A 24221-nucleotide genomic window follows, 5' to 3' on the forward strand; every position below is an offset into this window, starting at 1 on the left:
AACAGAGTGCGACGCAACACACACACACACTTTGTCAAGTCGACCCACCTCTCTGTCCAGTAACTTGTGGGAGATGACGGTGACAATGTCTCCTCTCTCTTCGTCGATGTAGAACAAGTGCGGAGTCGGCTTGTCGGGCGACTGCCTGACGATGGTGTAGCGCAGCGCCGCGTTGTCCGTGCCGGGGTCGTCCGCGTCCAGCGCCATCATCGTCATCACCGTGGTGCCTGGAGGAGACGGCGACGGGCGGGGTTCAGTCTCAAACATACTTTTCATTTGAAACGTGTGAGGGAGGTGTGAATACAGCAGCTTGGGAGACTGAAGCAGCAGAAGATACAGCAGGACTTGCTAATTTTCAATTTTACAAGCTTTACATTCCTAAACTTTATGGATGCATGTTTTAAGCTCGAAAAGACATTTCCCACCATGGCTGGAACTGGTGTTAATGTAAGACAGTTTAGCCAATAACAGTTAGACGGAATTGTTTTTAGACATATCTTTTTCTAAATGTGTATTATGAGTTGAGGGATCTAAAGCGAGAGCAATCATAGCAGCAGGTGTTTGAAAAGAGCAATTTCAAACTAAAAAGTTAGCCTTTCCCAATTACGTGTTTTCTCCCCGGTGCCAGCTTGAACAGCGCGGAGCATTTCATTTGGTAATGGGAACAAAAATGGAAATCTGGACCGCTGCAGCTGAGCTGAAATAGGAGGCACTCCTTGACACACGCTCGACCCTCAATCTGTCCCTCCTGTCAGTGATGAGACTCACACTGAGTCAGCGGGACGCACTCAATCCACGCATTCAGACATGTGCACACACACACACACACACACTCTGAGACCCAAATACAGACACACACACATATTCGGTCTGAGTTGCGTATTCCATTTCTCCACGACGGGCACAAGGGTCGAAAGTGCATTTCCATCCTGTGCGTTATGCTACGTCACCAGCTCTCAGTCAGCCGGCTCTGGTTTAAACATCACCTCCTCCATTTGTTTAGGCTTTAAGTTTGACTCGCCCTCAGATGGATACTTCTGAAATGTAAAACGGATGAGTGTGTGTGTGTGTGTGTGTAATTTGAAATGATTTCCCGAAAAGGTGAGTTGATGTGAGTGTTTGTTTTTTACTAGAAAACAAAGTATAGTCATTAGACTTGTAATTCTAAATTGACATAACTAATCAATATGCAAGAGTCCTCTTTCAGTTATATTATATCATATTTGGAGTGGGCATTTCGTTTATTAAAGTCCTGCCTGTGTTACCTTATAATAAATAATTAAGCTCACTGCAGTTTGATGTTTTCTAACAACAAACTTCCTCGACCCACATAGTTAATGAAACATCCTCCTAAGCACCAAATAACAGCGCTGCGTGGCACGGCTCATAAACATCCATCTATTTTCATGCTTCTCCCGAATACCCGACGGTGCTTTGCCACAGTGCATTAGCCAAACTATTCAAATAAGACACAAAAAGGGCAACTGGAAAAAATATGCAAAGTCTCCATGAAATAATAATGGCGTACTTCCAAACGCTTTGAGTCCAGTTGAAGGTAATGAGGGGCAGAGAGGTGTGGGTTTTATCCCCTTAGCATTTGCACTTCAAGGTGAACCACTAATGGTTACGTAAACCAGTAATCCTTCCTCTGCAGGATAATTACACAGTCCCATCTCCTCCATTACCTATACTCTGTTCCACTTCACACCTCGGAGGCCACACTGTCAGACATGACTCGGTGAGCCTGCGCATAAACACACACCCACGTGCACACGGACACACCAACCAGCAGCAAATTAGTGTTAAGAAATGACGACTAAATTGGTTATCTTGAACAGATCTCAGTGAATTATGCTCTCATTCCGCCGGCTAGCCAAGGTCTCTTGAATGCAACTCAATCATATCACTATGTGATATTGGAGTGGCCCTCTCCATCCTCACTGTCGTCATCAGATACCATCATTCCACTCACAAATGAGTATCATGTAACCAATAAGCATCGAGTCGGTCCGGAATACAACACAGCATCAGCATTAATCAACTTACATGATAAACATCTCACATGCTGTAATGGGACAATGGGGCCGGGTGTCGCTAACACCGAAGAGTGTTGTGTTTAATCAGAACATGACATCGTGCAGGTGGTCCTATCAGCTGCAGCCCATCAGCTGCCGCCTCTGGCGGGAGGCAAGGCCGAGTCCATCTGAGCCGCATTGGATGGTTACATGGTGGATCGGGTGTCACTGCGCAGGGCGGCCGGTACCTCGCTGTGACTCGGACCCGTCTGCCGTGCTGCAGGATGACACCAGCGCAGACCGGAGGAGGAGAAACGTGATGCAATCACGACGGAGACGGCAGAGCGGGTCTGCAAACACGCAGTCTGTCAAGTCACTGTGCGATGTGGCGTACGAGGGCGGCGCTCAATCACCGACGAGAGACACGGAGAGCAGGGCGGTGAGGTGCGCCATCACCGATTCACACGCACAATGAAAGCGCACAGATACACGTGTTGTGGATTGATTTTGTCACACTGGGGAGACACGGCGCCTCTAGCCAACTCTTATATCTTTCTCAAACACCAGGGGAAATCAGTGGGGGTGGGGGGGGGGGCGAGATCTGTGGGTGACATCAGGGAACCGACACAAGAGAAGAGCCAAGAAGTCGCGAGAGGGTCGTTGATTCTCTTTTATTAAATAAGGCTAAGTGTGATGCTCAAACATGTTTAAGTCTACACACACACACACACACACTGCCTATGTGTCAGAGATCTACATGAGTGTGTGTGATTACCTTCGCATTGAAAATGCGGAAGGTTATGTTTTGATCGCCGTGTATTTATTTATTTATTTATTTATTTGTATGCGTGTTCCTCGCATAACAAAAAAAATATTAAACCGAATTGCATACAATTTAGTGGGATGATTGGTTATTATCCGGGGACCATTTGTTTAGATTTTGGGATCAATCGGGTCAAAGGTCAAGGTCATGGAAAGGTCAAAATCTTCTTTTTACCATAGCACGGTCAATTTTTATCCAATTGGCATGCAACTAATGCCAAACTGTTCATAATTCAATGCCCAATCTTGTGATATGCGAAGGTATGCGCTCTACTGATTGCCCATTCTTGTTGTAAATGTTTTTAATTATTCAAAATGTACGCTGGATGTTCAAAAAGCTGGAATGTGATTTCTTTTAATCAGACTCCAATGACAGAGAGAGGGAGAGGTGACCCACTCTCCTCTCTGCAGGTGCTTGAGATCAAAGGGAGATCTAAATATAATCTAACGTAGCGGAATGCAGTGGGAGACAGAGACCGTTGAAATCTATACAAGTAGAACATGATTTCTCTGTACTTTGTTGGGTCCTTCACACTCGCATCATATCCATCCACATGTTGTGGTCATACCGAGCTTCTAAATAATAAAATTACATATTCGGGGCCGATGGCACCGAGAAAAACGTTTCTTGGCACAGCGAGTCGGGAAAACAGCGGATGAGCTTGTTGTGCGTGAAAACAGGTGAAAAGATGTAAATAACGAGGGAGAAATGTATTCAATGCGGACATCGAACTCTCGGTGTTGCTGTGGTGTTAAATGGAATGAAGGGAAGGGGAGAAATGATAGAGTGCAACATACTGATACCATCGTCGGTTCCTGCCTGATCTACCAACATCCAAACAGGAAGTGGCTGCCTAGGTCAAGTGTGACATTGGCGGGCGGCGCCACTATCTGCAACGAAAAGTCGAGGATATTTGAATTTGTGATGTCAATAAAATCAGCTCAAACCAGACTCGACGGGTCCTGTTGGAACGTATTAGCTGCGTCATTATTATCGATAAATAAGTATTTATTTTTACTTTAACTTTGATTTGTGTTTAGTAATTAATCCAAATAACACTGAGAAGCATCGACTCTAAAAACACATTTCCAGGGGCTTCATAAGATGTATGAAAGTCATTTCAATGAAGCTCTCAGTTTGGCAGCGCACTCAGACGAGCAATGTTTTATTTTTCAAATGATTCACCCTCGCTTCTCCCCTCAGCTGTCTGCTTCTGCTTCTATTAAGGGGCGTGATAGTTATACCGTTCACCTCATGCAGAGGTTCTCAACATTGGGGTCGCAGCCCTGGGTCACATGATGAATACGCGTGGGTCACGAGATGATTAACAAGATAGGAAATTGGAAATAAGATGATATTTCTGGCACAGAAATTATATTAATTTTCCTGACTTTCCCAAAATATATCCTTTTTGTGAGGTACTTTGAAGGGAGGAGGGCGGGTTAGCTGTAGCATCCGGCCAGTGCAAACCCCAGTGTGGTCAGCAGCAGCACCGGGTCTCTTACGCTGCAGCGGAACGTTTTCTGATCCTGCGGGAAATCAGGGCGATCCCCCGGGATCGAACCCCCGGTGCTGGGTTTTGCAATTGCTAAATTTGCGTTAATACCGCTCCACTCACTGAAGGTCGCTCTTCCAAAGCTGCCCTCCCACACACAACATCTGAGACATTTACATGCTTCTGCTACTTAGGATTCAATCGAATAAAACCACCAAAACGTTCCCCGGTTACCGGCAGAGTTAACACAAAATAGGCCGAGGCCGAGATTATTTTTCCGTGCTCTCCAATTTTGACCAGATTGGTAGAATTCTGTGTAAAAGAGAATAACTACACGATGTTTGCATAGGAAGCTCCAATGCACTTTTCATCACAATGTGTCGTCGAGGAAACGACTCTTCAAGAGTAGCAGCGAGAGGCCGAATGGGCAGAATGATATTTTCATTCATTGCATTTCCATCCATTTCCACTCACGTCTGAAACGAGTCACCTCGCCTGCTGGTACATGCAGCCCCGTCTTTGCCGTGGAAGCAGCAGCAGCCGGGCTCTCTGTGACTGAACGCTGCTTTGTACTCGGCCCGGCTGCCTCTCGTCACCGCTGCACCGCTCTTCAGTGTTTTTAATCCCAATTGTCAGTTTGCTTCCGTGTCTTTTGTTAAACCTGTCATTTTAAAAACATGACTCTAAAGTCCTTATTACCTTCGCATTGAAAATGCGGAAGGTTATGTTTTGATCCCCGTGTATTTATTTATTTGTATGCGTGTTACTCGCATAACACAAAAAGTATTAAACCGAATCGCATGAAATTTGGTGGGATGATTGGTTATTATCCGGGGACCATTTGATTCGATTTTGGGATCGATCGGGTCAAAGGTCAAGGTCATGAAAAGGTCAAAATCTTCTTTTTACCATAGCACGGTCAATTTGTATCCAATTGGCATGCAACTAATGCCAAAATGTTCATAATGCAATGCCCAATCTTGTGATATGTGAAGGTATGCGCTCTACTGAGTGCCCATTCTAGTTCCCTTGTGATACGGTCACGTCGTGCTTGCATCCGCAGGGGCTGTTGTGTGTAATCCGTCCTCTTTCATTTCTCCCTTTTTTCTTCTTCTTTTAAAATATATATTTTACTTGTATGCCGGGTCACACCAAAGTACACAGTGCCTGTGTGATCGTCTGCCATATTATTAGTACGTCGGTCAGCTGCACGTTTCCCTTGTAGCCTGAGTCTTACCCGTCTGACCACTCTCACATTAAACTGATTTGTATTGCCAACATCTCTTGAGGCTAATGGCAACTGAGTTTATTGAAGGATAACTGCACATACAAAAATAAGGTATACCAAATTCATGCCATTTGTATATGGGCATCGGTGACTTTATATATAAAGATAAGAACAAAATAGCGTGTTCATCAATAAGATGGTAGGACTTAAGTTAAACTGTATGTGGATACATAGTAAATCTAATCGCTAGTCTGTGGCATTATTGATGTTAAACCCTGACATGTATCCTACTTCCATCTACAAATGTGTCTTTCCAGCATTATTACAGTGTATTTCCTTTGTATTTCCTTCTTAAAAGCATGCCCTTATTTCAGGCGTCCCAGCCACGCTGACTTGTGTGTGAATGCTGGTCAACTCTGAAGATCCAGAATCCCAGCTGGACTTGCAGCTTCAACAACACAATACATTACTGGGAGCATTGTTTCATGCAAACACAACTGCTGAGATCAAATGAAAAGTATACAAGCAGCGCCGCCGCTCCCATAACGCACACTAGGGCACCAAGTCCTGAGGGGGCACCACAAAATATAGGCAACTAAAAAAATCCTTATAGTTATAATAATTATAATGCCGATATTATTTCAGTACAGAAATATCAGGCACCTTTTCGGCATGTTAATCACAAAACAGGCAGAACAAGAGATATATTTTATCGCTCAGCACCCCCCCCCCCCCCCCCCCCCCACCCGTCGACGCTGCTCGCCGTGGGTCCCTTTCCTATCTCAGGGGGGGGCAATCATGAAGGAGTTATGCTTAGGGCACCAACATGGCTAGCGGCAGCACTGTATACAAGTATGCAAATAGTCAGTCGTTGAGATCTTTTCCAGTGCATTCAGGTTTATTTCCGTCAGAGCGTGTCCACTTTTTCATTGTGTGCCCGGATCAATCTGCTTCTTGATTCTTATTGTGATATTTCTCATATGCAACACAAACAAGAATCAATATTTACACCTCCGGGTGAAGCAACTGTTGTTTTTCAATAAAGTTTAAACATTCAGCTAGTTGTCTCAAAATAAATGCATTCAGACGCAACAGCGTTAATGGCTGAAGCTGAGAAGTGCAGTTTCCCGGTGCCGTCAGCTGGACCAGTGGCCAAAGATACAGAATAAACTATTCATGCTTGATTCCACACAATCTACTCCACAAAGGAATCAGAGTAAAATACCAGCAATCAGCATCTTATGAGAGAAAAACTGTGAATTGAAGTTCATTTTGATATCCATGACAATCCTTCTTAGACTATATGATGAATAGATGAATACATACAGTGCTCACGAGAATATAAATAACTGGCTAATGAGAATATAAATAACGCAAACGCTAATGAACAGAAGAACCTGCAAAACAACAACTCTTCCATCTAAACAATGGTAATCACAGCTGGGTAATGAAATCACATCTTAACTTGATAATTGAAAAAGTAATTGCATTGTATTAAGTCATCAGAAGGAGGGGGGGGGGGGGGCTGGGAGTGGATCGCTCATATGGAAAGAGTCAGAATAACTGACATTGCAGATGCGTATTCATGTTTTTAAAATGAGCAGCGGCATCACTGGGTCATACATGGGACGGAGCAGTTATTTAAATTAAAGTCCAAAAAAGCCATTGTTGTTTTCACAATAGTCCAACCTGGTTAAACTATAACAGCAGGCCTCTATATGTATTAGCTTTTCATCCAAATGATTTACCAGAATGGACATTTTAAATTGTTGAAATCAAATCAAATAACAGCCCAATCAAAGTAACACTGGCTCAGACTCCTCTTATTCTGGCTGTTGTTTTTCAACCATATGTTGTCGAAACTCTTCAGTAGAAGAAAGGTATAACCAGTATAATACATTTTGACTCTGTGCCTTTTGGTTTCTTCATCAATCCAATCATCCGGAGCCGGTATTTCAAAACTTGTAATCCAGATCAGAATGATCCGGATAACCAAATGTCCCGGTCCTCCGCCACGGATCAACCTGATCTATCCCGGTATTTAAAATCTTTGCCGGATTGGATCAGAGTGATCCTGATACCGGCAGATCGGGATGTCCAATTCCCGATCCCGCCCCCTGGATCACAGACAGGTAACAGGAAATGGAGCGAAAACATTTTACCGAAGAAGCTGGCACAACGATTTTCTGTAAATCGAAGTATAATCTTGGTCAGTGTTGATGCGTCTTAAAATAGATGAAAGGCAATCATTATATTGAGTGAACAAATTACGTAAATCAGCACAAAGTTGAAAGAAGAGGTCGGCGAAGTCAAATAAAGCGAGCTAACGCTGCTCCATTGACTTCTGTGTTCTACTCTGTTTATAATGTCTTTTTAAATATTTCTCCTGTTTATTTTGTACATTATATGTAAATATGTACGACAAGAGCAACATGTCAAATGCCATGTACGTTTTAACACACGCGGCCAATAAAGCTGATTCTGATGCTTTTAGTGGCAATTTAGTGCTAAACATCCCCCTGAGCGACAGATGGGGACCGCTGTGCAGAAACACAGTGAACATGCAAACCCCAACAACACAGCCATCATGCTGTTTTAAATAAGAAGAATATACAAATATTATATGACACCATTCAGAACGATTAGATAAGATAATAAGCTTGTCTGTGTTTGAAAAATCCAAAATAAAATGTGTTTATCTCACGCACTAATACTGTGTGCAACTGTAAATACCACACAACTATTGCATAAGGGATTTTAATACGTTTTTTCCCTCCTCCTGTATTTGCATATCTCTGCATGTCCCCACTGGCATAATGAATGCTACAAGTCCCACTGTGGAGCCAAATGTCAGGCCCCAAGGCTGGCAGGCGGTCCACGGAGCATAATGACCGGCTGAACCTCCTCCTCTGGTGACCCGAGCAGAGTCCAGAGGACGGGGGAGGAGAGCAAAGTCAAGAAGACATGAGAAGATAACGGACGGCATAACTGAGCATAGAAATGGTGAGGCAGAAGAGGCAGCCCTGTCTCCTTAAAATCATCTTCACATACAACAATGTTGCATTGAGAACAACATATTGTAGAGGGACACATTTTGTCGTGGAATGCATCTGCTGCTGATGTCCGGTTGTCACAATAACAACATTATAACTTCGATACGATACCTGCCATAAATATCATGATACCCGATCCCATGATACCAGACTACAATACAATACCACAAATATGAGCACAATCCACAAGCTCAAACGTACACGACTATATTTATCTATAATAGTAATAACAAACACTTCTGTATGTTTTTTACCAGCTTGTTCCTGCCCAGCTTTTTGAACACTTAAAAAAAGGCATTACTATCAGTATTAGCCTCCAGAAAGATATTAATGAAAACTACATGGTGCCATCATAGCATTGATTATACATGGCTATGTTGGACCAGAACTACAGTTTCATAAGTATGAGCAATTCTAGAGGTACATAATTGTACAGATGTGTGTAAGGTAAAAAAAAACCTTGGTCTGTGTGGCTTAGAACATGTTTTGCAGACGGGTCTATGTATGTCAGTGGGCTTTCCTTCATGTCTGTATGTCAGTGGGCTTTCCTTCATGTCTGTATGTCAGTGGGCTTTCCTTCATGTCTATATGTCAGTGGTCTTATTTTAATAGAATATTGATTCTAAAAAATATGCAACATCGTATCTTTTTTTACGTACGGGTACTGCTGTACCTTTTCAGTATCCCGACACCGTGCAACATTATTCTCAGGTATCACAACAGGGATTTATCGACGGAGACGGCTGAAAGAGAAATGTATAAAAGACAGAAAAGGATGTATAACAGATGTAAAAAGAAAGTGTGGAGGGCAGAGTGGTGGATCAGAGACAGAAAAACAGCAAGGGGAAGCGTGTGGTTAAGGGTGAAGGCAATGTGGTATTTTAAAAAGTACTGAAGCAGTGGACTCAGCTGTGCACAGCAGACAATCGCAGCAGTAATCAGCGAACTCAATAACAACCCAGGGTGTATTGATTAAGGAAAAACTACAGCGGCCACACGGCATGATGCCATAAAAAAAAAAAATCTAATTACCCCGTGGCTGTGATGCCACCAGACATGTCCAAAGTGTGTTCACGCTTTCAATGTTGTGCCAAAGCAGAAAAACAAGTAATTAATCCGAGGGAGCTGGGAAGTGACAGAATATTGCATTCGCTTTCTTAAGCGTAATTAATCATCTGGCCGCGGGCACAATGAGACAGCCCGATGTCTGAGCGTTCTCATGCAGCAGAAGCTCCCTCAGAGGAATGTTGGACGGGTCCACAGAGACCGACGGAGGCTCTGGAGGAGCAGAGGGTCTCCACTCGGACAGACACCCTCTCCATTGCCAGGAGGTCGGTGGGTAGTAAGAGCTGGAAATAGAGTGGGCGGTCATATCAAATCGAAAGGATTTAATATTCATCCATTCCATTATCCAAATCGCTTAGACTTATTTAGGGTCGCGGGGCGCTGGCGCCGATCCCAGCTGACATTGGGAGAAGGCGGGGTTCACCCTGGACAGGTCGCCAGTCCATCTCATTTTTTAAATCTTTTTTATTTACTATTCATTTACAGTCATTCCTTCTCATTTTCCCTTTCCTATACGTGTGTATCCAACCTGCGCTGGCTGAGCATTCACAGCTGCTGAGCTGACAGAATAAAAGTATTTGCTGTGTCCTATCTACCGCTGTCTGTCTGGCTTTAAGGGGTTAGTTTCTGAGACAAGGTTTAAACGTAAGGATAGACTTCCATCTTAACTACACTTTGGAATATAGACTAAAGGCTCAAGGCAACTAATTAAAATGTAAGAGCCGGGGGAGCTGTTTGAATGAAAGATCGCAACCTCTCACACATGATTTAATGCAGGAAGTACGCCCACTATTAAGAAACAGACTACACTAAAGAGCCAGTCCAAACTTCAATGTGGGAGATACCTTCATACAAAGTCGTAATTTCTATTCATCAGCTTATCTAATGACCAGGAATTAATTGGACTATTTTTTCATCAGTTAGAATGACTTTTAATTAAACAAAATACATATATAGGGGTGGAAAATAAAGGAAAAGCCTGAATAAATAAAGAAGGAAACAAAGTTGCTTCTCTACAGGGCATGAGTGGTCACAGAGTACTTGAATACTCCAATTTAGACCGAACTAAACACGAGCATGCAATTGTGGGGGGAAATAACTTGTTCTCAAACACAATCATCAACACACTATTTTAAGAATAGTGCTCTCCAGTAGCAGTTTCAGAGACTTTGTCAAACTGCAGCTGGAGGTGTTTCCCTCAACGTGTCGCTCATCTATACAGTAACCATGTTGCAATAGGCCGACTGCAAACTCTCAAAATTAATGCCAGCAAGTTGTGATGAAAATATGTCACAAAAAGTATTATTGGAAGAAGTATTGTAGAAGCCATTGCACTCATGTGTGTTAGTCTGTGCCGGATCTCATCCATGTGGGTCAATTGTTATCACATTATGCTGATATGCTGTTGATGATTCTGACATGTTGTTGATATGATTATGATGATGATGCAATGATGATGTCAGGGGGCGTTGGCTATATGTGGCTGCCACCTGAGTACAGCCATGCTTACATCTAGCATATGTACATCTAGCATGCTTACATCTAGCATACTTACATCTAGCATGCTTACATCTAGCAGATGTACATCTAGCATGCTTACATCTAGCATACTTACATCTAGCATACTTACATCTAGTATGCTTACATCTAGCATGCTTACATCTAGCATGCTGTTAATACTGTTTTAAAGTGAGAATGAAAACCTCTTGAACATATTAATTAAGGTAATGGTTTATGACTACACATAATGCACCAAGTAGATACAATTGTGTTTTGGAAATAGGTGGAATAAAAACAACCCACCTCTTTAGTTACAACCCCCCCCCCCCTCCCCAGAACGAAATTTTCAGATATCAGTCAGTCGCGCGCAATTCCAGGATGCTTTATTTTCATTGGTTGCTGGATGAAATCTTACCCAGATACAACAGATACGGTTTTTTTTCTGATTGGCTATTGTGTAGCCCATTTCTTCTTTTTGATTGGCTGATAAGTGGCTCCTCACAGCAGAACTCCAGGGGAGCGCTTGATTCCTCCACGGTGAGGGCAGCGCTGCCAGCTCATGTTGGCGCGCTGCGGCACATTAAAACATTAAATAGCCGAGAGTTGTTTTTCAGCGTGAGAAATACGATGTGTGGCGGGAGTGTGTGACTTAAGACCGAATTGCGTGACACTTGTGAGCCCTGTGTATGTACTGTAAGTTGGAGTTAGGGAGGTTAAATTTAAGGTATGAGAGTATTACCATTGTTGCAATATTATTGAGAGACTGTTGAACTGAAGTTACACTTGAAACGATCCTGGACAAATTCATGTGTCACACGCAGAGTACTGTCGCCTACACATGTTGATCTTCAGTGGGTCTACTGTGTACAGTGTTTCTAGAAGACCGATGATGCCTCTCACAAGCACAGTCATGCAAATGTGCATCATAAGCGCGTGTGGGTGTATCAGGTGTTAGTCTTATGAGCGCTGAGCAGCCACCGGTCTGTAGCGAGGAGGGGACTCTGCTGGCTCACAGCTTTCAGGGGACTGGGAGTGCAGTGAGAGGGAACATCTGCAGTACAGCCCATCCTTCCCACAGTCGCACATCTGTGTCAAATCCACCTGCTCAAACACACACCTGCACATGTCCAGACAGGCGTGAATACAGATGTAGCCTACAAATATACATTATGGAGTCTTAAAATGGGTCACACAAAAGCATAACAACTTTCCCTTTTCATTTGCCTCTTTGTGTACCGCTTTGCTTCTCTCAACATCAAACCAATACAGTTATACAAGTTTTGATCTTGAACGGGAAGATAAAGCTGTAGAGAAGTCATATCCTCATGTCAATGCACATCTCCCATGGACATTTAGGATGAGCAATAATGTTCCATGCAGTCTGCCTCTAGGGGTGATAACCCTGTACATAATTCTCAAAATGGGCTTGTAACTCAGCTGGGAATGTGTGATTCACCAATCCATAATCTCTTAGCTCCTCCACCATTGAGGTTCCAGCTAATGACTCCACTCACTAAATCAAGACAAAGGATACTTCCCTTTTAAAAGGACACTTCAATTAATTACCCCTGGAAAATCCCTCTAATTCTGTAATTCTGTACCAGGGGCTCAGTGAATGAAACTGAAAACCTATTAGTGGGCATTCATCTGATCCCACCCAGGAAAACTAGGCAATCAGTGTGGAACAGCGAGCTACTGGACAGCAGAGGGACGCGGAGGAGAGGATGCAGAGGCCTGGATGCAGTCGAGTGGCACGTGTAAAGTTACTGTCGAGGTACAAGAGGACTTCTGGTTATTACATGACAAGTTCCTTCCTTCTTTACACTTCAATATGCAGCGGGATCCCCGAGTGGAATGCACTGACCATTAGCCATGTTTTTGTTGTTGTTTTTTTTACTGAGGTTTACTTGGTTTAAGACTGAGATACTGTAACTTAAATTCCCTAAAAGGTTATGAACACGAGATAAAAGTAAAAAATGTACACTGCTTTGTCTTTTTATTGAGCAATCTGTCCATGTATTTACAATAGTACTGTCATTTAATATTGTAAAATGAGTAATGCTCATGCTGTCAAAGAGTATCCAACGCTCTCCTGATGTGTGCCATGTGATCAGCGTAATCAGGTCCAATAGATGATAGATATATACTTTATTAATCCTCAAGGGGAATTTAGTTCTCTGCATTTAACCCATCCTTAGTTATTAAGGAGCAGTGGGCTGCAGTGATGCGCCCGGGAAGCAACTGGGGGTTCAGTGGCTTGCTCAAGGACACTTCGACTTGCAACTAATGGGGAGAGCGGGGATCGAACCTACAACCTTGGGGTTGCAGGACGGCCCTCTTACCCCACTGAGCTACAGCCGCCCCCCAATAGAACAACTATACGGTCAAGAGGGGCCGTGACAGAGGCATGGATCGTATTGGTTTCCACACAAAATGCACTCCTTAGCGGGATAACAATGTCTGATGAGATTGATGTGAGTTGTGCTGAGATAGTTGGAATACACATATGACTCAGCAACTGATATGTATCGCAATAATCACTTGAATTGTTAGGATCTGGAGTTTGTGTCTTATTTTGAAGTCCTTGTGTCGTCTGTCTCCCTGTGATTGTCTGCCCTGGTCCTGATTGTTTCCTTCTGTGTGATTGCTGGCCCCGCCCTCATTGTGTTCACCTGTGTCTCGTTCCCCGTTGTCCAATCACCTCCGCCTGCCTGTGTATGTAAACCCTGTTTGTCTCGTTCCCAGTGTGGCTTTGTTCCGTTTGGTCCGCGTTTTGTCGTCCTGTCTAGTTTGTGGAAATTAAATATCGGTTTTGCAGAAGTTATGTCGGCATTTGGGTTCTCTCTCGCTGCGACATCCGTGACACCTCATGACAGAATGCCATTCCCCTCAGAGATCTAAGCATTTATACAAACAAATAGACTGTACGAATACATTCCACAGCCAGATAGTATTCATTCAAAAGAGCACAAACGTTCAAGGTGAGAAATACCCAGCAAAACAAAGCAACACAATGTGTATAGGACACTGACAAAACCAAAGTCAAATGATAAGCCTATTTTAATTACTAGTACACTTTAAAAAAGCAGACAAGATGGATGACTTGGTGAGAGTGGGACAAAGTCACGACTTAAGTGGCTGTTTGAGCAATATTTTGTTCACTCATTGTTCTTGATTTATCCTCCGTAGCAACACAATCAGCGACATCAAAACAATCACCACTTGATGAAGCACTTTGTGTGGAGTACATCCCTCAGATTCAGACTGTTCAGTGTGCTGCTTGTCCTTGGATCTATTTGTCGGCTTCATTCTTTTGAGCACTTAAAGGAGCAGTTGCATTCGCAGGCTAAACGTAACAGATTGCTCGTGCTCCACTGCGATGTGTTTGTCCTTGACGTAGAGGGTTATGATCACGACCATTCACTGCTGCTCGAGTACAGGGCGTTAAAGGATGGCACTCTGACAATGACTGGAGGATGATATAGCAGCCGCTTACAAATAAAATGCCTTTTTAGACTCGTGTGAAACAGTGTGCGTGCTTTGTAGAATCTGAAACAAAAGCTGGGGACTAAATGTGTTCTTATATTTAATCTGGTGGACATGTTGGAGCTCTATCAAAGGGTCTGACTTGGTGAATGTGTATTACATAGCCATGTAGCCAGTGAGCAGCACGTCCCTGCAACCTCTGTACTGTTATTTAGCCCCTATTGACTGACATCATTCATTTTATAGAACAACGCATTAAAATCACCTAAGCTTTTGTTAATGACAGACCTTATTTGTACCCAAATCTAACCAAATCCTACCAAAAACCCAGCGACTTCAAGACGAGAGAACCAGAAGTGCAGAAAAGCGGAGTCCTTTCCTGGTTCAAGGACTCATCCTGCAGCCTTCCTCGACACAGACAGCTGATTAATCAGTTTTATTTTGCTCCATGCTAATGTCTTAGGTAAATGTATTTATTACAGACACTGTACATTAGCAAAAGCCAATTCAAGTAAAAGTACAACTATTGAGATATGGCGGAAAACCCAAAACACACCACTGACATACACATGGCTACTGTGAACGACTGTAGAGACGGAGTGGAAGAGAGAGGAATGTTGAAGAACAAAGAGAAATGAGGATTCCTGAGGGGGGCAACATAATTACATTCATCCAAAGGGGTTACAAGGTTGAATTCAATTTGTATGAGCTTTTTGTTCTTTGGGGATATTGTTGTGAAAAGAGATGTTCAAAAAGATGACCGGAGGGCTTGAATAGCAGCAGATATCTTTCAGGCTGACCTTTAACTTGTCAAAGATGTTGCTCTGATTTCTTCAAATGGAGGTATTGCTCACGGCTGTAGAGTGATGTATGATGTGCAATGCTTTATTTATCATTGTGCATCACAGAGGAACAACACAATGAAAAAGGAGTCTTAGAAGTGAAAGGGACGGTTGAATTCATTTCCATTTTAAACAATGTGTTTAGTTCAGGGCACTCACACAACTAGGATTTATCTTACTATTAAAACCCTGACTAACTATACATTGTGTCCATGCAGAGAAGAATAGTAGTTTAAAAGTGGAAGACATGTTGCTTCACGAGCTATGAGAATATACTGCTAATATTCTTCAAGATGACATAACTATTTTGAAGCAACAATAAAACTAGTCAGACAGTTTTATGAATCACAAATCACATGTTTGTTAAAATGGGCTGACAGCGTCATATGAAGGGACCTGGTTGCTCATGCTGCTCTTCTCAAGAGTACAAATACACATGTTTATTGTTCGCCACATTTCTCAATCCAAAGTACATCTGCCCAGTAAATAAATAGTGGAGAATTTAAATAAATGTGTGGGTGGGGAAAATAGTTAACTATCTAGCAAGACAAAAACAAAAACACCAGGATATTTTTTCCTAAGGAGCTGGACCATCAAACCGCAGCCAGAGGGCAAGTGAACATAAGGCTTCCAAGTCAACTCTTGAAACATTGCAGAGCTCTACAAAAAAAGTCTATGTTGCTGTGTTTTATTTAGCTGCAGGCAGTTTATTAACACATCAGCCTCAACCCATTCTGAGTCTATATGTAGCACCACATGAAGTAAAGGTGTTGAGGTAAATGTCGTGTCGCGACTTCACATTTTCAACAGGAGAAAAAAGTTCAGATCCTTTGAAGTAAATGTGTAACTGTCAGAGAATATTCATGGTTTCTTTACCTGTACGTTTGGTCAACTTGTTTCTCATTAATTTTCCTCTTTGATCTCAAAGAATATCAACATTGTTTTATGTCTCGTAAATGTCTGACTTTATCCTCCCCCTGCTCTGAAAGATACATCGTTTTGACAATGGCCCAATACGTTGTGGCAGATACGGGACAGTGTTGGCAGTGTAGGGTACAGCCTCATCTTCATGTGAGCACACTGCTGAGGAGAAACAATTGCCTCCTGGAGGTAAATATCAGCGCGGTGGGAGAATCCCATGGATGGTCAGACAGGCTGGAGCGGCTGAGGCTGACAGTGATGTGTGATGGATGCCGCACGGCCACAGACCCCAAAGAGATTCAGTGGGAATGTGTGGCAACACATGTGATTGTGCACATTTTCTGTAATTTAGGACTGGAACCGAGAAACGGGGGTCATTGAGTATTACTGGACATCACATTTCTTATCACAGCGGGGTCTTGGACACTGGCCTGCACACAACAGGAGGACACACTGCTTGACTGAGAGGTCAAACGTGGAGTAATGCTGAATTAAACACACAAGCTGCATGCTTTAGCCCCGGATGTTTTTTAGCCTAGGGACGCCACTGGTGCAGTGTAGCGCTAAATAAACTGAAATACTAGACTCGGGCTGCTCCGTTTCTCTCAGTTTCCTTTCCATGTAATTTCTACCAAAAGTGATCCACAACATTGACTTTTTATGGGATAAAAATCATAAAACTTTCTCATCTTCATGATTCTCCTTTGATGTTTCAAAGTAACTTCAATTTAAATCACTTTTGGTGTCTACTCTACATGCTGTATACAGAATGTTGTTACTGCAGCACTTCTTCTGCGAAATACATGTGATATCTTTGCTTTTGAGGAACACCATAGGCCAGCGGTCCCTAACCTTTAGTGCACCACCGGTTCCGTGTAAGACGATATTTCCACGGACCGGCCTTCAAGGTGTGGGGGATAAACAAGACGAGATAAAATGATACGACCGGTGTTCCGGTTTAACAGGCCTGTTTACTGCCGACTTTCGACCGAATGCGTCTGTTGTCGTAGTTTCGGCAGCTGTTGAAAATAGCAAGAGAACACTATTTGTCCTCGTGAATACCGAATTGTTTAATTCTGGAATTTAATGTCAAACCTTCTCGTCGACAGTCGCTGGTCACATTCCCGAGGACAGCTACGAGGACGTGAGGGCCGCCTTTTCTGTTTTGTGTGTACTGACATAATAACACTGGCATAAAAACCAAAATAAAGTTCCTACAAAAATTTAACTCAGCATTACGCTGAATTATTGCCATATTATGCAGAGAATCACCTGTAGCGGTAAATCCATACATTAAATAGGACTCCTAGTATTTTCTTCGAAGTGATACGCTCTTCTTCTTCGGTGTCCTTATTGGGCTGCTTTTCCTTTCCAAAGAAACTCTTGGAAAGAAGTTTGTGTCTTGACATGTTTGTGTCTTTATGTCGCTGGTCATTTTTCAAAATAAAGCATCTTTCAGACCGTGATAATAAATACAATATTTGTTTTCCTTCATTCTTTCTGTGCGGCACCATGGTTGGGGACCACTGCTATAGACCCGCAGTTTTGTATTTCACCCAAAAGAAAATCTAAACAGCCTTCATAGGAGGCGGAGCCTGTAAGATCTTCAGTAGATAGGAGCCTGTTTTGATCATACAGAATTATGTCTGAGAAATTCATCTCAGGACACCTGCTGTAGAAAAGCCAGCTAAATCCCAAAACACAATAACCTGTTGTGTGAAATGTGAAGATCCAGCTTTCCTCTTTTTTTGCTTTCACTTCGGATGCAAACAGAGGCAAGACCAACGTGCGGAGTGGCCAGCACAAGCTCACATTCACCTGCTCCCTCGCTGTGTTTAGGATCTGAACTCGGCATGGACATGTGGTTCTGCAAAGGTTCTGTGGTTCACAGTGTGCCTGCTAAACACCAGCAGGGCAGTCATCACATTATACATGTAAACACTTGAACAGACTGGAACTCATCCTTTTTCCACATTGCATGCTAGAAGGCAAATAAAAAAAAATGTCAAGTGATTTAGAACTCACCCTAGTCATGGATGTGCGCATGTACTCATACTTGTGAGTCTACTCCGATATAACCTCACACGTTGACCTCCCAATAGCTGAGCCCAATAAACTGCCCGGCTGCAACAATAATCTGAAGTTACACACAATTGATATTCTTCATTTACCGACATCTGCAATGTATGACAATCCCAGGCAGTCCCCAGTTTACCCATCCAGGAGCGTGAGCAGCCACTGTTTCTTGCTTCCCGAGTGCTGATTAAAGGGAAAGCACTGAAGTAAGTAACAACCCAGGTGCACTTAACGTGGGCTGACCTTTAAGGTGGAACCGCTGTTCTTCTTTAAGTGATAAACTGCTCTCAATTTGGCTTTTTTCAATGTAAATATCTCTTTTATCTATGTAACTAATGCATGGTTAAACAGTTCATTATTAACATCCCTCCTAAAAACGATGCTGTTTGTTTCAGGAAAGCACAACATGTAATGTTGAAATGTCAGATACAGTTTCATGTTGAAATAATACATGTTTTTAAAGTCATCATAATAACTTTAATGGTTTTATTAAGTACTCATATTAGCTTGTACCCAAATGAAAGTACTTGCACTGACTTGATTAATTGACCTGAAGGAGGTATTAGTGAGACAATCTTATGACATAAAGCTCCTTAGTCCAGTCCGCAGCCCAAGGTCAGCAGAGGGTCTGCCTCCCTGGCAGAAACAAATTGTTTGATAGGGGCTTCTTTTCCATTTAATCGCAGCCACCACACACGCGCACATACACTGATGCACATGCATGCCAATGAAGGACGGAAATCATATTAAGATCAATGAGATTGCCGAGATAAAATGTCACTCAAAAATATATCAGCCATGGCGGACAGAAACTCTGAGTCCATCAAAAAGACAGCACAGGCCCCTCAACCCGGGAGCCTTCAGACGCTTTCGATTGTTCACATAACTTGTCAACATTAATAAACTAAATACATAAATATATTGCATTGGGTGGAAATATACGGCTTGTAGACGGTGGGTGATGCATATCTCTGGCAAGAATGCAATACGACTTGACAGAATAGAGCTAAAAAACATTACACAACATATTTATTGGCCATGTTACATATTTTTTACATACATACATTAAATGTGGTCTAATCCATCCTTCGGAGCAGTGGACTGCTGTGAAGCGCCCAGGGAGCACTGGGGGTTCATGTCTTGCTCAAGGACACTTGACTAGGGGGTCGAACCGACTACCTTGTGGTTACAGGACGACCACCTTACCCATGAGCTACCGGCGCTAATCTAAAATGTCATCTTTCTGTACTTTCATTCCAGGTTTGAGGTCATGGTTCGTCTGGCTTTAGATGAAAGTAAATGATGCAACTCTATGTCATCTATTTCGGTGAAAAGGTCGATGATCAGCGGGACAGGGAGACGTAGAGGCTTCTTGACATCACAGTTGACTATCAACCATCTCGTCCATGCAGTTTGTAACGTGGTAGTCCACCGTGTCACTGCAAAGACTGCTCATCAAACGTGGTGTGAAGGTCAACACAGGACTACTCGGATTCAAATAGCCATCTGCCACATTCACAGCTGAGTGAGTCCTCCTCTTGGTCTCCAGTGCTCTCCAAGGCACACGGGGCATACATGTGCAAACATGCAAAACGATCAGTCAAGTCAAAGTAATAGAAAACCTTTAGAGCTGAAGCGAAGCAGCAGGGGAGCTGGTAATGTGTGCCTGTGTGTGTGAAAGTTAGTGAACTAACAGTTAAAAAGAGGCTAAATCGTCAAAGCAGTTGTTCAGTCGTCTCTGAAAGAATACAATGAATTAAAAAAGCCTTAAAGGTGACTACTATTAATGTGACACTCCGATGTAGCAGATCTTTTCAATCGTTATGTAATCCCTTCACAGCTCTGAGTCTTTACTCCAGTGTGTTTTTACTTTTCTGTCTGTGCGTGTTTGCGTCACCGTGCTGTCGCTACCTGTGTCAGAGCTTCCTTCAACTTCCCTCTACAACACTTTGCATGAGGTGTCCCGAAGTCATCTTCTGTGTCAGCGTTATAAATACTTGTGCACTCTGTCAAGTCTGAAGTTGCTGACTTTCTTTTCCTTTCTCTGCACTATTCAGTTTCTGTCACGAGGCCTTGAGTAGAAAAGTAAAGATTACAGAGTTCAGCAGGAGGACACGTCCTCGAGGACACAATTATGAAGCGCTCACTAAGGAAGACGGCGGTTAGAGAGCCGACCTCTGTCATAGTCATTAAAACAACATGCTCATTGCTGAATTCATTATTTTATATTCATTGTAGTTTGTAAAGAGTATTTTCAGATTTAATATCAGGCTATTTAAATGTATGACGTATTCATGAGAGCACAGACAGACGACCCAGGACAGTGTTCAACAGAAAGACAAGCTGTGCACGCAATATATTAAACTATACATCACAGTACAGTAAATGTGACTAATTACTGACATTTATATAAACCATGGACAGGAAAGGCATATAGAAGTAGGACTAAACATATGAACATACACAAGACAGTCCAGTTAGACCCCTTGTCGAACCACTTTCCTCTTTCATTTTCATTTCTTCTCCCAGGAAGCCACCGGGAGGAATACATTGTCACTGAGTATCAGATGCATTTAAAGAGCTTCAATCCAAGACCACAAGACTAATTAAAAACTAGGGATGGGTCAAATGCAGAGAACAATTTCGCCACAAGGATCGACAGAAGTGTAAAGGTTTTTCTTCCTTTTCTAATTAAAGTACAGCTGATGGTAGTGGGAATGTCCTTAGTGATAGTATTTAGCCATAAAATAAAGTTTAGAAAGTATATAAATATACTGTAAATGTTAACCTGTTTACAGCGTTAGATGAGAACGATGGCAATCCATCCAATAATCGGCAACATGTTTCACTCATAATCACAAATGAAAAGCTTTCATGGTGGTGAGAGGAGGAAAGTCATTTGAATACAGTTTATGGGAACCATAGATGTTTGTGCAAGATTGTGTGCCAATTAATCCACTAGATGTTGAGATATTTCACGAGATGAGTGAAAACGTTCACCTGCCGTTGGCACTAGAAGAAAAGATTCATCTCCATAGGACCATGCATGTGAAAAAAAGCAGGGCGGACATCGACAGACTCACCAATCGACATCGCTGTGCCTAAAAACGATGGCTGCTCATGTACATTTTTGTGATGAGCTCTTTTGTCACAGCCTCTGTTCCAAAAGCAACCGAAACAAGCAGAATTTACATTTGGGGAAATATGGTTTAAATGTTTTGTATTGCATAGTTGCGTCTATTATTTTCTGCACAAATAGAAGTGTATTTTTATATGTGAGTTAATATCAAACATACAGTTGTTCCCAGTAATGTATCATCTATATTTGACTATTTCGCTTGTCAAAATGCAGATACATTGTTTTCATGAGGACAACTTTGTTCTGAGAGCACAGAGGTAATATTCATATTTTTAATTACATTGTTTTATTGTTTTATAAGATCTACTGTCAGGTAACAAATACCACAACAAAGCAAAGCAAAGAAAAACCCTATTTATGATCTTTACCTGTCAATAATCATGAATAAAATATGCCGGTTCACTGGAGTTGCCGTTTCAACCAATTACTGTCCAAGTCTTCTGGGAATCGATTTAGATGCCGAAATTACCTCGGTGCTCAAAACCATAAAAGCATTCATGGAGGCAATTAGACGGTCCTCTGTTGTGTGTCTAGAACATAAATATTGCAGTCTTTCCTCGTGGGACTAAACAAAACAGTGCATTTCTTGATAAATGAATGCAGAAAAAGCCATTTGTATCAAGCTTCAGGGAAGTATGACTCTGACAGCTTTCTATTTTTATCAAGCGCTATGTGTTTTATTCTCTTCTCTAAACCATTTATCAAGCTGTCAGATGGAACATAAAAGAAGAGGGAAGAAACACAGCCAAATCCATCTCTCCAGCACTTCAGATGGCCACGTGTACCCCGACCTCTTATCAATACAGTTATCCCTCTCCAGCAGATGCTGTGTGAGGATCGCTCGCCGTTCCCGTTGGCCCATTCCTATCGATTTATGGCCATGCAAAAACACAAATTCCTTTGCTGAAAGGAGATGTGTGATCCTGATGTATGACACTGACAATTTGACAATGCTGTATTACTGGTGTTACCGTAGCATGTGTTTTGACAAGATTGGTGAGCACATGATCACAGCGCGGTGATGACACGCCCATGGAGGTCCTGACTGATGGATACATCCCTGGACTCTGCAGAGTTCATGACGGCAGAAAATGCACAGCCGTCCGCCACCCTGTTCTCAGCTGTGAACGTTGTCATCTCTGCTTGTCTGACAATCTCGGATCAATACTCCATCAAAGGCTTTTCAGCCTTCAGCTGATCTGCAGCTTGTCGGTGCGACAGCCAAGAAACTGAGCCTTGGACTACGCGCCGCCATCGACGGGCGAGACGGCCTGTTGCAGAAGATGAGAGTGAAAGGGAGAGCCGGTGACCGTGTGTACAGTGCAGCTTCGCACACACACACACACACACACACACACACACACACAGCGGGCGGCATGAGTCATTTGTAATAAGTGGAAGACGGTGCGGCGGGAGAGCCACAAACTGACAAGATGGAGGACACCGGTTCTTCCGTTCCATCAGAACGCTGCGCCCAGATCAGTGTTATGATGACATCATTAAAATGCCAGACTGGTGAGAGAAGAAGAAGGATGGAGCTCTTTGTGAGGATCCTAGAGTGAAACAACTTTAGTTTCAACACCAGAAGATCATTGATTTGGTTCAGTTCGGGATATGAATATATATAAATATACAGCTTAATTGGAATACTGATAGTGACATTTCAAAATTAAATTAAAGCACACCACTTTAAGTCTTCATTTACTTTACCCTTAGATATTTCCTGAACAAGCTATCAATACACTGTTCTTTATTTTTCCATTTGCTAAGGCGTCACTCTTGCAGTAATTATATATGGTGAAAGATGAGAAAGACAAGACAATATCAAATTGAGATATGAGGTAATGATATGGAGTGAGACTCAATTTGTATGACCTGGGCCATCTGGATATTCTATTAGGGAAACTGTTTGGAGCACTTATAGGATCAGTTTCAGTTTTGAGGTTATGGTGAATTAGATTATGGAGCACACGTTTGGTCATTGATGCACTCTGCTCTGTGAGGGTTGGTAACATAACTGGTGATGTTAGACTAAATCTCTGGTCTGGGTACAAAACTAAACTCAGAGTCCACGGTCATCCTGTAGTTATCAGTGCACAGCAATGCTTTGGTCTAATCGCTGCCAGCTAAAAATTCGCTCTATCCTCTTTCTTTGTGAATTGTTTGATCAGTTAGGCCACGTGGTCATTGCCAAGATGATGAGCTATTGGTGAAGTCACAGAGAAACTTTCATATTTCAAACAGTCTGTGGTTAGAACCAGAGTGATGGACTGGCTGACCAACCAACTGGAGAAACAAAAGGTGGGAATACTCAAATACTTTTGTAAATACCCACTTGTTTTAACTCAGATTGATGAAGCCCATAGTAACTTCAGCTTATCTTGAGAATACTTTTTAAAACTAAATTAATGAATATGGATTTTGGTCCACACTATCTTAAGGTGCAAACAGGATCTCGAAGGTCAGTAGAGTACAATGCATTAAACTGACTCAACTTGTTTATGTTTATAAGGGCATAGAAACATCATAGACTTGACGGATGTGAGCCTATCCTTCTTCATCTGCAACACAACCAGCA

The 24221-nt window shown here is 42.5% G+C and overlaps 1 protein-coding gene across 1 annotated transcript in view; it reads right to left on the reverse strand.

Annotated features, from left to right (window-relative positions):
• cdh13 (cadherin 13, H-cadherin (heart)) overlaps window positions 1-24221 on the reverse strand; it is a 289694-nt gene that overhangs the window by 107359 nt on the left and 158114 nt on the right. The window contains exon 8 of the mRNA XM_056415719.1: window positions 49-227. Within this exon, the coding sequence (XP_056271694.1) occupies window positions 49-227 (179 nt within the window). The remainder of the gene's footprint in view (window positions 1-48; window positions 228-24221) is intronic.

The sequence above is a fragment of the Pseudoliparis swirei genome, chromosome 6 (assembly GCF_029220125.1).
Source record: "Pseudoliparis swirei isolate HS2019 ecotype Mariana Trench chromosome 6, NWPU_hadal_v1, whole genome shotgun sequence".
NCBI classification, from domain to species: Eukaryota; Metazoa; Chordata; class Actinopteri; order Perciformes; family Liparidae; genus Pseudoliparis; species Pseudoliparis swirei.